The 18,470-nt window shown below is 36.1% G+C and overlaps 1 protein-coding gene across 1 annotated transcript in view; it reads left to right on the top strand.

Annotated features, from left to right (window-relative positions):
* The window catches only part of LOC142344946 (glycine receptor subunit alphaZ1-like), a 41,265-nt gene that overhangs the window by 20,646 nt on the left and 2,149 nt on the right, over window positions 1-18,470 (top strand). The window contains exons 8-10 of the mRNA XM_075397033.1: window positions 641-820; window positions 1,572-1,721; window positions 17,198-17,333. Of these exons, the coding sequence (XP_075253148.1) occupies window positions 641-820; window positions 1,572-1,721; window positions 17,198-17,333 (466 nt within the window). The remainder of the gene's footprint in view (window positions 1-640; window positions 821-1,571; window positions 1,722-17,197; window positions 17,334-18,470) is intronic.

The following is an 18,470-nucleotide window of genomic DNA, read 5'->3' as shown; positions in this document are numbered from 1 at the left end:
GCCATCCACATAAAAAAAAACAGAATGTCTTCACTCTGATTCAGCGATGATTTCTTCTGTCACCAGCCTCTGGTCAACTATAGCTGAAATTGCGTTCAGGGAAGTTTCAAAAAATGACCAACCACAGATAAATCTTCTTCTCATTTGAAACAACGTTTCTCAAAATTCATACTCAACAATTTAATTGTTTATAATTATAAAAATATATACTCGCGCAAATGCGCTTTTTGCAAAGTAATGATCTCAGAAACTCAAACAAGCAAACAAATTTTCACAACAGAATTTTAATTTTTGAAGAGATTTTTAACTTTTATAATTTCCACTGAATCTCTTAAATAATATGATGTTGATTTCATAACATTATGACCAAGCCTATATTTGATCAATCGCTCAACTTTTAAAATTTGAAACCTTAGCCACAATTGGATCCACTCTTTGCAATCTCTACTAAAATTTTAAACCTGAAATATAAATTAAATGCGTGTCACTTCTGGACAACAGTCGTACTTTTTCTGGTCCAAGATTTTTGTCGACTTCATTATTAGTTTTGAATTCGGAAATCTGCTTACTATTTTATAGTGCTGGTTCAAATGCAAACTTTTTTTAACAACCAAAGCCATCAGATGCATGTTGTTTCCAGGGCTAAATGGAAGATGATAAGGAAGGAGAAATTCCTGTCGACCCTAAAAGGGTTCACCAAACTCCCTGGCTCAACTCTGCGACTGATGAATTTGGGCAAACTGACTAGGAGCAACAATGTAAACAACGTAAACAACACTCCGACTACAGAGGACGCGGCAGCACCCATCATTGCAGACGAGTATGCTACTCTTTTGTGACAAACTTAATTTGACTTTTTTAAAAAAAAAAGCTTTTAAAAGATAATAAAATTTTATGAAAACATAAAACACAGTCTGTATTGAGGCGTAGATTTTGGATTTCGAGGATATTTTTTCCAGCTACAGAACTAGATGGACAAATTGTCAATATGGTGTTCTCTCAAAAAGTTGGTAGTGATGGTAGAATACTTGTACTCTCTGTTGCCTTTTTTATGCCTTGTAGAAATTTGTCGTCTTTATTATAAGACTTCATCCCATTGAGTTCAAATCTTCCATTGATATGCCGGCACGGTAATAACAATAATAATAATAAAGTCGTTCTTTGATTAATAGAACCGAAAGTAAACCATACAACTAATGATCTATTTTTGAGGTGCCTCAAAGAGCTATTTGTTAAACTTCACTGTTATATAAACTGTCCAAACTATGTTACTAAGTCTCTACCCCTCAATCTGAGTAACCTCTTCGACTGTGCAATCCTTGCAGACCTCAATTCATAGTTCTTCCTGGACCACATTGCTCGCGAAAAAGCTAATTTGTCCCGTACTTTTTACATGTGCTAAATAGAGAATGCGCTACTTTTTCCACACATTTTCTTAGATTGTTCACATTAAAAATCAGGAATTACCCGGGCCGAACTCCAAGTCTATATCATTACTAGGCAAGTCTAAATCCAAGTATAAAAATAATGTTCAGGAATTACAAAGAACATTTAACAGCAAACTTTTTCAGTGGAAAGACGGTCAAATCAGTGGCCCTGTTATTTGGAGGAGGCACAGGTGGTGACAAGACAGCAGCTGCCACACCTGGTCAAAACAACCAGGATGACAACAGCAAGGGAGGCGCCCCTCTTCCAAACACTCCAATGCCTCGTCAAAAATCGTAAGGAGTTAGAGACATTGTTGAATGATCAAGTAATCGAGTATTTCATCTGAAATACCAAGAAAAGTTTCAATTTTTTGAAAAAATTATGAAAAATTTGTGTTTCAAAAGTTCTTCGGATATTTAATGCCTGAAAAAAATACTGTTATTGCGATAAGTTTTAAATGTCCAAAATATGATTTTAAATTTTGGCACTGCAAAACTTTCAAAAGAGCAACGCCTCAAGAAGCATATTTTAGAAGTTATTTCGACTGGTTGTTTTTGCGGATGCCAATTTAAAAAGTGAAGAGTGAACGTTCTTTTATTGGTTTCAAGTATATATTTTTTAGGATAGCCATCTGCTTGATGTTTTTTTTTTCTCGCAGTCGCAATGAAAGTGCTGGAACAAACCTGTCGAAATTTTTTTTGCTCATGGAAAAGAAAATTGTGGTATTCTTTTGAATTAGAGTGCATTCACCAAACTTTATAATCCTGAACAAATATATATAGAACAAATTCTTTTTTGTTAAGATCTGTTCACACATTTTCATGATTTCTGAAGTCAAATTGGAGTAGTGATTTTGGTCACGCCGAAACAGTAAGTGGAGCGAAAAAGCGAGTGGTTTTGTGGCGTGAATTTTTTTCGCTCTAATTTTAAAGTAGAGTGAGAAAACGGTGTTTGAACAAAAATTCGGTTTCTCGGTAGTGGTTTTTTGTTCACATGCGGCAATTTCACTTTGATTTTCATTTTTTTTGTTTTTTGGAGCGGATTGTTTTCTAAATGGTTTTCCCAATCTATTCACAGCTCATTCTAGGCCTAATTTTTTTGTTTGAATTAAATTTTAATTTCTCGCTAGTGGTTTTTTTTGTTCACATGCGGCATTTTGACATTGATTTTCTGTTTTTTTCTTATTTTTTGATCTGATTTCTTTTACCTTCAACTACGAAATGACATCAAAATAAATCGCACTTAAAAACGTTTTTGACCAAAACTGACGGCCTCAAAGATATCTTATCTCAAGTAAAAACTGTTTGTAGAAAACCTGTTTTCAGGAACCTCTATTTTTAAAAAGTTTTGTCGACTAAGGTTAGCTTTCGTATTTAGAATGGTTGGCAAAATCTTTTTCTTTGCATTATCTCTCAAAACTTGATAGTTTTGCTCGTTTTTAGACATAATTGTTGCAAGCCTTTTTCTCTCTTTCTTTTCAAATCAGTTTTTCTGCAAAATTCTATGTTAGCCTAGCTAGTATACTAGAGGGTAGGGGGGTGCGAAGGTTCAAACTTAAACTTCTGACTCGATGGTCTTACTCCTAGTATACGCTATCTTTCTAAGCCTGATAAGTCTCATGAAATTACTTAAGGATTTAAATATGTAAATTTGACTAATTATTCTAGTTATAAGATTTGTAAATGATTTGTAAAAGTTTTACAGAGATAATTTACAGCACTAATGGTATAATTATAAGAGTTGCACTTAGAGTTATCAAATCTAACTTGTAAAAAGGGAAAGGGTCGGAATATTTGTAAAAACGTTATTAACTTATCAGTAACCTATTATTCTCTTTTGAATAAAGTCCTGACTTGAAGATATCTCTAACTATTCGTTATTCGATATAGTTGAGAAGGAGTTTGGCAATTCCGATTCGAATTACTTTTGTTTTGAGATTACTTTTCTCAATTTGGAGATATTAGATTCTCAGTTTCTCTGAGTTGTTAGTTCTTAATTTCTCAAAGTTGTGATGCTTTCTTTGCTATATATAGTTCTCAGAACGGGATAGTTCCCGTCCTGCTGGATGGCAAAATGTCCGTTTGGCTGGACGGACATTTTGTGCAATATGAATGGTTCAGCTAATTACATCATTCTATTTTTAGAATGATGTAATTTGAATACTTAGCTTAGTTAAGCTAAGTATTCAACATAAACATTACTTCAGTACATCCCGACCCGGTCCTTAGTGGGGGTAAAATGAAAATCATAGCATCAATAAAGGTACACATATAAATTTTTAAGGTTTACAGATAAATAAAGTCAAGTTATAAATTTTAAGGTTTACAGATTATGTAAAAAAAAGTTTTTGTGCCTTCTCCCCGGCTCAGAGATTCGAAAAATTGTCGTTTCCTCGAAAGTCTCCATGTCGATAGTCTCTTAGTTCTCTCAGCAGGCTTTCGTTGCGCTGCTGGAGCTGGAAATTCTTTTAACGTTCCTTGAGGAAACTTTGCTCGAGGTTTCGAATGTAATTGTATTCTGAGCTGTCGAGGTTTGCGGTTAGGAAATGAAATGGGACAGAGATGATTCGTTTATCGATGCCTAAATTCTTCGCTCTGTAAGTTTTTGCTTTGGGGTTATAAGAGATCAGTTTGTATAGGTTAGCGTGGTTTTGCAATTTATAGTTCAAGCTCATGTCATATTTCGGGTGCCCCTTGAAGCTTGGGTTGCACACTAGTTGTTCGGTTTTGATTTGGCGGTTGATTTTGTCCTGCACAGTAAGTGTCTTTGGCATGACTGCTGCCACTGGAGGTTGGAGTTGTGATGGTCCTGGTTGTGGTTGTTGAGGCTGTTCTGACAGTTGTTGGGTATCTTGTTGCTCATATGATTGGGGCTCCTCGGTTGTTGTTAGATATTGTGTGACAATGTCGATGGGAAGTTCTGATGGAGGTGCATCGTCTAGTAATTCCTCGAATGCGGGCAGCAGAAAGTCATTGTCGTCCGGTATTATGTTCTAAAAAAAAATTATACAAAGGGTTATTTATAGTTGTAATTAATTAGATTTAATTACACTGGAGAGGTTGGGAAATCATCATTGCTAGAGTGATTTTCCCTCTCTTGTCTAATTGATTGTAGCTCACTTTGTATAGGAGGGTATATGTTTATAGTCGGCTCTTTATAAGTTGGGGCTTGTACTAAGTGTTCTGAGTCGTCTCTTTCTTCAGTAGGACGAAATACTGAAGTTACTATAGACTGAAAAAATATATTGAAAGTAGCTGATAGTATTACTTTCCCAAAACTCACTGAGGCTCCAGTAATTTTGTGTATTTGTAGTGCTCGAATGATGCAAACTACAATGTCGATTATAAATTTCACAAAAAGGAATACAGCGAAAGTAATTGCGCATTGTTCCAAATAATAGTGTATTCGGCCGAATGCTTTTATATACCGGTTGTGTAAGAATTGTGACGAGATTAGAGAATCCAAATATATTGTTTTTGTAGTGTAGTAGTTGCTATAACCACTAGGCTGGCTTTTATTATGTTGAATCTCAACTAATTCACGAGAAAACTCTTGCGCTGCGTCTTTCATTTCGGAACTTAAAGTTACATCGTTCCAAAATGCAATCATGTCTTCTTTGACATGCAAAGAAACTTCCTTTTGAATTTCATCGAAACCATTTTGTGTTTCTGATTGCTGGGGGCAAATAATGCTGGCCCAGTGACTTGTGTTATACTTGGAGTTAGCTCGATCCAAGAGTTATCATTTTCAATATCTAGTTGAAAAAGATTCTTTTGTTTGTTGTTACATGGTTGTTGTTTAGCAGTAGTGAAAGTTTGTCTGCTAACTGGATCGATAAAGCGAACTTTATTTTGATATAACACCGGTATTCGATCGTAACAAGTATCCATCACTTGTAAAGGCGAATGAAATTTTGGACAGTGATAGAGCCAGGCTATATTGCCGTTTGTCTCTAAAAACATAGATCTGTTATTAGTTAACAGAAAACCAGCCAGCTTGGAGCTGAGACGCGAATATGCAAGTTGTGTATTTTTAAGTGAACGTTCTAGTTCACAAATTTGTTGTATAGTATTTATTTCAGAGAGTTGTAGCCTTCGGAAATTAGTGTACTGATAGTAGTCGAATTTAGTATTCAAATGTGTCTCGTAATCTATCTCTGTTCGGGAGATATTAAGCGAACTTAGTGAATTGTTCGGAAGTCTAGTAATTCTATTTATATTAGGTAGAGGTTCGAGTGCCTCTCCTGTATTCATATTAAATCCGCCTGTAAATTCAACATATAGTGTGTCGTATGGTGACGGATAAACTATATTATTGCTATTGCATAGCGATTGAGGCTTGTTGTACACTTGAAATAGAAAGCTTTGTTCTTTCTCTGATTTTTAGAGATATAGTAATTATCTCCTATTTTTATCATTTTGCCTTCAAATTGTTCTCTTAAAGCGAACAAGCAATTATCTTGTTTCTCCCAGCTATAAGCATGGGGGTCGGTTGACGTGCTTTGACAACCGCCTTCTGATAATGTGCAAGGCAGGGGAATATTTTGCCAGTTATTTACTGATCCTCCCCGCAGGTTACTATTTAAAGTTTTATCCTGCATATAAGTTTCAAATGTATCGTGAATTATCCAGCCAGAGTCGTCACATTCGTTTGGATTTTCTCCAATATTTGGACCGGAATTTTTTATATAAGTTGTTCTTACATTTAATTTAATCGGAATTTCTTTTCCGTTAATACTTAACTTATCTAGCCTGCCTACACTGTTCTGGAGTTAAATCTACGTCTGTGGTGAATGTGCCGCGTTTTGCATCAATTCCACTAGCGTCGAAAAGGCCGCAATACCACCTAATGCTTTGGTGGCTTGCTCTACACATAGTAGCTTCTAATTTTCCTCTAAAGAAACGGTTGAAAATTTGACCTTTGATTTTTGAAATTTCAACATTTTGTGGTTCAATTTTACAAGGGGCGACTTTGTTTAGTGAGTACATTTTATTAGAGCCCATAAGTGAACAATCGTAGTGAGCGACTTTTAGTGATGGTGAGCAGTTTTTAAATCTGTAAAAATTTCAGAGTCTGGGTTTTCACAATTTGTGAAATTAGATAAAATTAAGGTTGCGGTCACAAATAATTTTGTGACATTTTCTATGTATCTGTTTTTGCAAAATAAAAATAGACGAAACAGAAAAAGAATAAGCAAATGATTTACCTCGGTGAAGTTTCTTCTGGGGTTTTCAGTTTCGATAACCTCTCCCTCCTCGGGGAACAGAGATTCGATTTCTGTATTCATTTTTAAAAATGAATTTCAGATTGTTTTGTAGACAAGAGTGGAGTTTTTACGCGAGAGATTCAGAAGAATGAATCGATTCAGTGGGGCTGAGAATTTATAGAATTCTCAATGGCAATTTGGCCGTCCGCGCGGATGGCAAAATACTGAGCTCTGATTGGCTAACTGTTTCAACTGCATTTTGTAGTTTGTATATTTGCATAAATTATTGAGAGCGGATTACTATCCGCGCAACTGGCGGAATATGCAATTCTCATTGGTTGATTTAGGGTTGTCCGTGAAGACAGAGTGAATAAGAAATTTAACTGGTTGGGGTATATTTTTATACTTGTATAAATAGAGAAATATTCTGAGTGTAATTCTAGTCTAATTTTGAGAATAATGAACAGAGCTATTTTAAATTTGTTTAAAGAGGCAAATTATTCTGCCTTTGAAGACTTAGATTTGGAGTTGGATACCAGAGAGATGAAATTTTTCCTCTCTGAGCAGTATATATCAACTCAAATTGTCCTCTCTGAAGAGGAGTTTTATTCGCTGCGGGTTGCGCAGGAGTATTGTGTAAATAATAAAGACAGAAGTTTACTAAAATATACGAAGATATGTCCTGCTACAGTGCAGTACCTCAAATTTTGGTTGGGCGAAGAGGTAAATTTTTGAAGTTACAATTATTTTTCTGGGATATATTGGGGTAGATTATGAAATTTTTGAATTTTTAGTTCGAGCGAAAGTTAACAGCACCAAACCCGGAGTGCCACGAAGAATTTATGAATTATGTGTTCGAGCTTTGGCGAGTGTGGTGGACCCCTGAGACAGCAAGAGCTGCTCAGCAACTGTATGGGTTGGCTGTTGTTCTGGGGTGCGGGCTTCTCTTTCGAGACTGTGCTATTGCCCGCGAATACATTAAACTGATTAAACTTGCTAGAGCTCGGCTGTTATAATTTTGGTTTAAATATTTTTATAATTTGTATATTTTAATAACAACTTTGTATAAAAGAATTATTTCTTTTGGACTTTTGGAATTAAATCGGATGGGATTGTATTACCATAGCGTTTAGGTTCAGTCCGTGTTCTCTGCGGTCTGACATCAGAATAAATTGGGTTAGGATTAGTTTTTATTTTTACTGGGTGGGGGGTTGAACTAATGATAGGGCTAAATGTATGGGAATTGGACGTAGTACTTTGTGAACTACTTTGGGGGCTAAACAAATTTCTGATATGTAGTGTGCTATCATCTCTATTTGTTTTGTATGGGCTGTTAGGCACACTCCGGCACGTGTTAACAGTAGTTGAGTATTCAACTGGTTGCGGTGATGTTATTTGCTCAGCCTGATTATTTGCGTTGTTAATAATAGGCCACGGCATATATTCCGGGTTATCAATTGTTTGGTGATTGAATCTATTTATTGAGTACTGGTTGAACCTATCATAGTAGGCCTGTGAATCATCATAGTTAGTACTATAGTCCTGTACTAACTTGTCTATTTCCTGTTCTTTAGGAAAGTATTCTACTAAGTGATTTCTATGCACTACTTTCTTTTGTTCAGTTGTGTCGTGAACAATTTCATACGTAGTGTTAGTAATTTGCTTAGTAACAGTATATGGTCCAGAGCGTAACTCTAGTAGTTTTTTGGATTTCAATAATCCTTTAGCGTGATTCTCTAGTAGAACTTTACGACCAATTTTGATTGGTCTACCCAATTTAAATCTATTCCTATACTCGTGTGCTTTGTTTGTAATTTGCCGACAGCGAGTATACGTTTTACTATATATATTTTTAAATTCATTTTCGCGTTGTAGTATAGTACTAGACAATCTATTCTGTAATAGTTTGTCTACCTTCTCGTTTTTACAAGAATTTTCACAGTGAGTACGTAAGGGAAGGTCTTTACAATACTCTGAAATACAATTCCGTCTATTATCCCGTAGTAAGCCTAGCTTAAGGGAAATTGGAATTTGTGGTTTAATGCCGAATACTATCTCGTACGCAGTATATCCTGTACTGTAATTTATTGCAGTATTATGCGCAAAGGCAAATTTATTAGTAAGGCTGGCCCAGTTCGATCCGGTGTCGTTAATAAAACTACGCAAATAATTTGCTAAGTTTTTATTTTGTACTTCAACCTTGCCATTTGTCCAAGGTGAGTATGAGGTCCGTGGTTTTAATGTAATTCCGAATTCATGCGTCCAGTGCACAAAATCATTACTCAAAAATGCAGTACCGTTGTCATGTACTATTTGTTGGGGGATTCCGAATCGGGTAATATATTTTTCTATTAACTTAACAGTTTCTGGTGCATCGGCTGTTTTTGATGGATAAACTTGTATAAAGCGAGAGAAACTATCTACTATAACTAGACAAAATTTCTTTTGGTTACTACAAGGCCTAAATGGGCCCTTGTGGTCTATGTGTATAGTATGAAATGGGGTGGTTTCTAGTTCTCCCCACTGTTCTAAGGGTGCTTCGTTTAGATCATGTCTTTGTGGTTTATTCTTCTGACAATCTAGGCAATCATGTATTAGCATTGTGACCAATTTGTACATTCCGGGCCAGTAAAAGAATCTACTAGTGTTGTTAAATGTGCATGCGTCTCCACGATGCCCACTTAGCGGATTATTATGTGCTAACTCAAAACATTTCATAAATAGCGATAGTGGAACACATATTTTGGTATCGTATAAACCGTTCTCGTCTGGTTTATTGTAGCATAGTAAGTCATATTGTTCCTCGAGTAGTAGAAGGTTAAATATATTTTTGTACGCACGTTATCCTTTACAATGCTTAATTGTACTTGTGCTCGGCGGTTCTTTGCCTGCCTTTAGCCACTGGCGAACGGTTTGTAAAACCGGATCATTTATTTGTTCGCGCAGAATTGTATCTGTGTCTAGTTGAGCTTGTTTGGTGAACTCTGTTAATTTTTGTAGTAAGTCCTTACAAGATACTTTTACTACTTCTGTATGTAGAGTCGTCGGTTCTACAATATCACACTTGTGTGTGCGTTGTTTGTATTCCTCCTTCGCTTGTTCTAGTTCTTGTATTAACGATATATTTACATTCCCTTTTTGCAGTTCTAACCAGTCTTCATCATCAAGACCGTCATCTACTGCATGTAACTCTTCGGTTATTTCTTCGTATGTGTGGTCATTAAGGCTTTCTGTAGATACATTTTCCGAAGACATCTTTCTGATCTGATTTATTTGTCGTCCATATCTGAACGAGTCGGCAATATTGTATATTGCACTACATGTTTGCTCTATATCATCGCTTGCGTCGTTAATACTAAAATCTTCGTCGGTTATATTTAGTATTTTCTTTTTCTGACCGGGTATATGTGCAATTACCGGATAGCTAGTATTTGGGGGTGCTTTCTTTTCGTCACAGTGTAGTATTGAATATTTTATCGGTTTATACTCCGATGTGTAGAAGCGAATGTCCTTTGGGACTGTTTTGTGTTCAATTTGGAACTTTTTCGCTTCTTCTTGCGGGACTTGTCTACTAAGTAAGTAGGGGAAAGCAAGGTTTTTACCTTCAGTGTATATTATCTTTAGATTCTGAAATTTAGTAGGCACGACTTGATACTTAAAGAATCTATGTGATAATTGTCCGCGGCGAGACCAGAGGAATAGTATAGGTCTGTGATCGCAGAATAGATATATTGGATAGGGGGAGCCTATAATGTAGAACTCGTAAGTTTGTAATGCTGATATTATTCCGCACAGTTCTCTATGCTGTGGGGACATTTTCTGTTCTGCTTTATCGAATACACGGAAGTTTGCAGAAACAATTCTTTTCCCTTCGGGGAACTGTTGTATTAGTATACTACCAGTTCCTAAGTTGGAAGAGTCAGCATGTATATGAAAGGGGTATTTTGGGTTGGAGATAGCGACGGAAATATCGTGTGCAAATTTTGCTTTCAACTTATCGAATACCTGCTGGTGGCTATCCAGCCATTCGAAATGCGTTTCATTCTTAACTAAATCATATAGCGGTTTTGCGTCTATATGATAGTTTATAACATAATTTGCATAAAATCCCATCCCCCCTAATACGCTGAGGACATCGGTTTTCGATTCTGGCGTTTTTAAGTTTTGTATATCTGCAATGCGCGAAGTGATTGGGCTGAGTGTCCCTTTCGATATTACATGCCCGAGGAATTTCACTTTTCGTAAAAAGAATTTTGTTTTATCCGGCGCAGCTTTTAAGTTAGCTTTACGCAGTAGTGCATGATATTCACGTATTACTGTGAACATTTCCTGTTTATCTTGTGCTTGTAGCAGTGTATCGTCAATATAAGTGATGGGTTGCTTTTTCTTTATTAGCGGTCCAAATGCATAACGCATAAGTTTACTAAAGAAGTTCGGAAGGGGCTTTAAGCCATAAAATCCGACTTGATAGGTATATTGACGTCCACCTACAATAAAACTAGTTAATTTCTGAGTTTCTTCTGTAAGGAGCACTTGATGATAAGCGCACGACAAATCACTACTTGTAAAATATGCTCCATTTACTCGTGTCATTAGAACTTGTAGTGGCTCGAGCGGCCAACTTGAGTTACTTGTATCTGTAATTGAGTTTAGGTAGCGAGCGTCAATTACAAGTTTTACATAGTCGTTCTTAGGCAGTATAATAATTGGATTTACAAACCAGCTATTTAAATCGTCGTGCTCATTTAGCTCGCGTATTATTCCGGCTTGTATTAATTCGTCCATTAATGCCTCTAACTTGTCACGCAAATGTAGGGGAACTTTGCTGGGACGTTGCTTCTTAAATTCGCAGTCCTTTTTAGGGGTATGTGAAATTTCTGTTTCGTGCGGCCGATATCATACTTGTGATGGGAGTATACGTCCTCATCATCTAGAAGAACTTCTAGAAGTGCTCTGAATTCATCGTCCGTTAAATCACTCTGCGTGAAGGCAAACTTTTTTAGGTATTCGATATAGTGTGCATAGTTTTTACTTGCATCTTTTGGTCGTGTATCGAGTCCTTCTTGTACAACTTCATGAATAATGAAGTGGTTTTGTTCAGTTGTTCTGAACTTGGGGAATTGTTCAGTATTATTGGGCTTGCATAAGGTTTTTGCATCATTTGAGAAATCAGTTGCTACTTCAGCATCATTTTTGCATTTATTTCATCGCCTACAATTCCAAATATCTCTTCAATGTTTTCATCTGTGTATTGTGTAAGAGACGGCATTTGATTAATTTCGGCTTTACTCACATAAACATATATTTTAATTCCCGAAGAATTAAATACATTGTATAGCAATGCAGATATCTCAGACCAGTTCATTTTGTCTAATCCACATGCGATTTTTGGCATAGCTATGCATCTAATGTTTTGCAGTTAGAAGTATATTGCGAAGTTCGAATAATGCAGTTGTAATACTTTCAAAAGTCGGTTTACTATTGTATTTTTCTTTAGTTACTAGACTAAAGATTTGGTGTCCGAGACTAGGAGCAATGTATTGTAATACATTTTGGTTCATTGTATTTCCGTCACGATCGTTCACTTCTACTTGCCACTTACAATGTTCTCTTAAGTCGGGGAACCTTTTACACACCATAAGTGCAAAGCCTTTGCTCATGGCGCAGTCCTTAGAAATTGTGTGTACAATAGCCATACTACTATTGAATATTGACTGTTCTTCGTGGTTAATGTAATTTATGCAACTATCAGACTCGTTTGACTCAGCCTCTTGTACTGAGTTAACAACTGTACTGAGCATAAAACAATTATCTAGTTCTTCATACTTATTTAATATTGAGTATGCGAACTCACTACAATCACGAATATTGAATTTGCGCGTATCACGACTTAATACTAGATCACATACTGCGTACCCGATAATACCTTTATTAAGTGTAATAGGGTGATTTTTGTGGTTTTCTATTAGTATAGGTAATGTTTTCTCTTTTTGTGTACAGACTGTGTTAATAAACACTAGTTCTGTTTTAACTGTATTTTTGTGTGGCAGAAAGGAAGTGCCTTTGGGGTAACATAAATCAGTGTTCTTGTGTTTGTACAAGTAGGTTGATCTTGCCTGTATACAAAGTGGCTGAGACAAGATTATTGCTTCTATTTCTGATACTTGTGGATACTGTTTTTCGTTATTCAGTGTTCCATAATTGATTACTCCTGTGTGTTCTTTTAACTCTACAGCAGGAATATCGAAATACAGAGCTTTAAAGAAAATATGGCCGAAATCAACTCCAATCAGGTTAGACGTTCCTTCTTGTGTAACCCATACTTTATAGTTTGCTTCATACTTTCCATCAGTGTCAAAGTATGATGTTACTGTAGTATGGCCTAACATACGAATTTGTGATCCATTATAGGATTTTGTGATGTTTATGGCTGAGAAAATCCTCATGCTAGGGTTCAACTTTTGCATTTCTAGAAATGTGGGGTAGTTTATTATCGTACAAGTCGAACCTGGGTCAATTAGATATTCAATTTCAAGTCCACTATTTTTATTTATGTCTCCGATGGTGAAATAATACATTTTTAGGTAAATCCTGGATTTTGGATTACTATTTGTATTAACTTTCGGAGACTTTAGAAGTTTAAAGGAAAGAAGTCTGTGATAGCATCGGTGTAATTATTCTGATCGTAATATTCTGTTTGTTGGTTTTGATCCTCTACCCAGTGAACAGAGTGGGACGAGCGGGGTTGTTGATCATAATATCTACTGCTTGATGCTTGAAATTGATTATTATGCGCGTGGGGGGGATAAGAACGTTGAAAATTTTGATTCTCACGTTCATAATATTGCCTAGCTTCAGTTTCATGGGGACTAAATTGGTTGTTTTGGGGAAATTTTTGTTCATAGGATTCGTTATTATTATTATTATAGTGTTTATTTCCGTATCTGCGGTTGTCATATCCACTGTTTGTATTATTTGGGCGATTCTGGTTACTAAAATACGGCTTACTGTTAGTCTGCTTTTTGTAGTCAGTACTGAAGGATGTCTTTTTCTCCTTTCCCTCAGTGAGTTCTCTTTTCATCTTTTTAAATCCTTCATCAATCCTTTGTTTAGAGCAGTTAGAAATAGAATGCCCATGATTACGGCAATAGTTGCAAAAGCGTGTGTTATTTGGTCGTCCTTTTACATTGGGGTCTTTAAAGGAGCCCGAATTAATAGCGCTAACTTCGTTATTTCTTATTAGGCTAGTAAGCTCTTTAATTTGTGCTTCGAGGCTACTAATTTTATCATTTGTTTGTTTTACTGTGCCGTCAGTGCTAACAGTAAATGTTAAGTCCTTTGTTATTAAATGATTTTGTATTTCGTCCCAAGTTTTATCCGGATTTTCTATCCTATATTCATACGCCTTGCGCTTTAGAGATGGGGGCTGTAGACCTCTGATAGCAAAGTCAATGTATTTTTGCTCTCTTTGTCTCTGCTGTATTGTTCGTTCAGTGGCAATTTGGCCAGGATCAGCTAATCGTGCGGGTATTTCTTCAGGCCATCCTCTATCAACAGCATGCTTAATTCGGTGGAAATAATTTTTAATTAGTTCCCCTTCGTGCCTGGTGGCACCTTCAACTTCAAGTCGATATTTGAATTGGTCACGACTATCTGTGAACCGGGTTATGAAATCTCCTTTTATTTGATCCAGGGTTCTTGTGGGGTCAATAGTATTGAACCACTCTAATGCGGTTTCTGTTAGTAAAGATCCAAATAGCGCTTTGCGTCTATTGTGGTGATTTGTTAAAGCGGCAGCATCTGTAGGTAACGTTGTGCCCAAAGAGAAGTTTATTTTTTGTTCTACAGAACTCCAAAATTCATTCGCGTTTTGTCTGGGGTCATTTCCCGAGAATGTAACAAGTGACATATTCGGATGGGAGAGAGGTGTATCAGTAAGTGTTCTTACTAATGTAGCGGTACCGGTTGTTCCAGTACCAGTGCCACCAGTACCGGTGCAACTTCCAGTTCCTCCGCCTGAGGCCATTAACTTGGTTTATATTTTAAAACTGAATACAGTACTTAGAAGATAGAATATTTATGCGTGCCTCACTGGTCGCACCAGTTTATACTAGAGGGTAGGGGGGTGCGAAGGTTCAAACTTAAACTTCTGACTCGATGGTCTTACTCCTAGTATACGCTATCTTTCTAAGCCTGATAAGTCTCATGAAATTACTTAAGGATTTAAATATGTAAATTTGACTAATTATTCTAGTTATAAGATTTGTATATGATTTGTAAAAGTTTAACATAGATAATTTACAGCACTAATGGTATAATTATAAGAGTTGCACTTAGAGTTATTAAATCTAACTTGTAAAAAGGGAAAGGGTCGGAATATTTGTAAAAACGTTATTAACTTATCAGTAACTTATTATTCTCTTTTGAATAAAGTCCTGACTTGAAGATATCTCTAACTATTCGTTATTCGATATAGTTGAGAAGGAGTTTGGCAATTCCGATTCGAATTACTTTTGTTTTGAGATTACTTTTCTCAATTTGGAGATATTAGATTCTCAGTTTCTCTGAGTTGTTAGTTCTTAATTCCTCAAAGTTGTGATGCTTTCTTTTCTATATATAGTTCTCAGAACGGGATAGTTCCCGTCCTGCTGGATGGCAAAAAGTCCGTTTGGCTTGACAGACATTTTGTGCAATATGAATGGTTCAGCTAATTACATCATTCTATTTTTAGAATGATGTAATTTGAATACTTAGCTTAGTTAAGCTAAGTATTCAACACAAACATTACTTCAGTACACTAGCCTAAGTTGTTCAATATGAGCTTGAATTTTTATATGCGCCTTATTGATTACTGCTATCTTTCTTTGTACATCCGCTTTGTTAATTGAAGTGGACATATGGTGCAAACCGTTAATCTAATCAAAATTATCTTTTTTCCTCTGAGTGACTACACCAACAACTTTTTACCTAAAAGTAGGGCACGATAAAAACGATTAGAAAACGTTTGCATTTAGAAAACGAGAGAGTCCTCTTTACGTTAAAAATTAGGATGACGAACCTTCTTATGATGAGCTACCCAAAAAAGGACAATATCCACAAGAACATGGGTCCTTTCTTTGCTTTCGATAAAACAAAAGACTGATTTTTCTGTTTGATAACGAAAAATTAGTTCACTAATGTTGCTGTTTAGGCTCTTGAAGTTTTGGTTCAAATACTCGAAAAATCTAGGAGCCGCAACAATTCTTTTCGAGGCATCTGAATCAACAAAAGTAAGAACATTTAGCAGTGAAATCTAGACCGCTTTGCAGCCTCCATTCATTAATGTCGTTCTTCAACTAGGGAGTCGGTCATCAAACATATTCTTTTGTAACCATGCAAAGAACCCTCTGATAGAAGGAAAAAGTATGTCGTTAATTCATTAATGTTGTTCTTCAACTAGGGAGTCGGTCATCAAACAAATTCTTTTGTAACCATGCAAAAAACCCTATGATAGAAGGAAAAAGTATGCATTGCATGAATTCCTGGATGTCGTGTCTAAAATTATACGGTTTCCAATAATGAATCCTTTCTGCTAGCCCCCCTCCCGCTTAGTGTTGTAACCCCCATTTGTACATGTATAAACATACTGTTAAAGGTAAGTAAATTTATACATGAACATATATGAATAATATGCATTTATTAAAAGCTAGCCTAGCTATAGTTTGAAAGTATTACATATCTCGACGAAAATTTGTTGCATAAATTGTTGCGTTAATAAAAAGTTCTGTATTATATCATTTTTCTTGTTATCGGCTACAATAAGAGCTCGATTTTAAAATTTTCTTAGCGAAACTACTCTAAAAGTGCCTTCAGTCTACCTAGACACACTTTTTTCAATGAAATGCAAATATCGCTCTTACAACTCACGAAAACTTAGAATTTTTTTGGGGGGGGGGGGCAGGGGGTGTTAAGTAACGGCTATATAGGGCTGGTGGGACGCTAGCAGAAAAAATTTCCTATATTTACTAACTATCAGATTAGAGAATACATGACAATTTTAACAATATATTCTAATTGTCAGATTACAAGGGGCAGTGAACTCAAGATTCTAGCTGCCTTGGCCTGCAAATTGACTAATTCGTCGCAAAACAATTTTTCTTTCAGCTGCGACCGTTCGATAACTATCTTTCTGTTCTTTAGAACAGACATTGTTTAGTAGAATTCTCGGATCTATTCTTTTTCTCTTCCATCTTAGTTGACATATAACATTTACGCCCCCCCCCCCCTTCGACGTACCGATAATTTGTTCTTTTTGCTTTTTGCTAGTAAGAACATAGATTATAAGAGTGGTAACAAAAACGCGGGACGAAACAATAGATTCGATTTTTCGGATCTATTCTGTTTTGCCCCCCCCCCCCCCCCCCCGCTTAGTGAGCATAAATCTTTTATGACCCCCACGCGCACGTGCTATTTTCTTCCATAGTAACGCGTTATATAACAACATATAATTTGCAACGGGGGGTCATAAAAACACTGGGGGGCCGAAACAGAATAGATCCGATTTATCAACTGCTTTTTTTCCAGAGCTGCAGCCGTGAGAAGCATCCTGGCAGCGAAAAGAGATTCCCAGGCTGGAGACGTTACCGGATTCCTTGACTTCGAACAGGGTCCCAAGGAGGTGGAGTTCAATGGAGAAATCAAAGAGGATGAACTGCACAAGGTAAAAAGAGCAGAGCTGATTAACGAACTACTAGGTTTCAATGGCCAACCAAAATATTTTTCAATTTACTCAATTCTTTAATCGAAACCCGGGTCGAGGTTCGGTTGTGAATTTTCGTAAGAAATGCGGTGAAATGCGGTGAAAAAAAAATAATTTTCACCGCGTATTTCTTACATCTGTTTGCGGTGAATGCGGTGAATCGCGGTGAATTATTTATTTTCACCGCGTTCTCAGTATTCTTACAAAAAGGAATCGTCCCCACAGGGGTTTGGCCCTTGACCTCCTGCGTGCCTTCAACTGCTTAGTCCACTTCGCCAACTCTCACTTACAGCTTTCAAATTCTTTGTTAATTTAAATCAGACTTTTTTGTAAGAAATGCGGTGAAATGTGGTGAATTATTTTTTTTTCACCTCATTCAACGCTTTCATTGCATTTCTTACATTAATTTGCCACAAAAATTGATGCGATGAATTTTTGTAAGAAATGCGGTGAATTTTGCGGTTAATTTTTGTAAGAAAAGCGGTTAAATGTGATGAAATATTTATTTTCACCGCATTCACCGCAATCACCGCATTTCTTACAAAAATTCACCGCAAAATTCACCGCATTTCTTACAAAAATTTACCCGAAAACCTCGACCCGAGAATTGATTTAAAAAAAAGTATAACCGGTTAATTACAACAGGTTAAATAAAATTGCATACAATAATAAACAATTTAATTGCTATTGTGATCACCCAGTAACAAAAATTTGTGGTAACTGACTTCAGTTTAGCAAAAGTTCGGTCCTTACAAGTCAAAAAACAGGGTATGAGTTTCAAATTCAATCAAATTTGTGCAAAATTTGTTTCTCCTCTACTTGGAGCCCGCTTTTGCCATTTTGCCAGGCTAGAATTTATTTTTCATTATTATTTATTCTATTTTCCAATGCTGACGAAATAATGAATTTACAAATTTTTATTTATGTTTTTTGTTTATGTTTTTTATTTATGTTATTTATGTTTAATTATTGTTAAACAGTATTTACATTTAAAAATTTTATGAAGAGTGCTTTATGTTCTGACTATCGGTTCTTTTTTGAAAAAGCCTTCTGAGCCATTGAACAAATAGTGATGCTTGAAAAATTGGATAGATACAA

The sequence above is a fragment of the Convolutriloba macropyga genome, chromosome 1 (genome assembly GCF_964194025.1).
Source record: "Convolutriloba macropyga chromosome 1, txConMacr16.3, whole genome shotgun sequence".
NCBI lineage: Eukaryota > Metazoa > Xenacoelomorpha > Acoela > Convolutidae > Convolutriloba > Convolutriloba macropyga.
The sequence above is the reverse complement of the archived record's forward strand: the minus strand, read 5'-3'. Positions and strand labels throughout refer to the sequence as shown.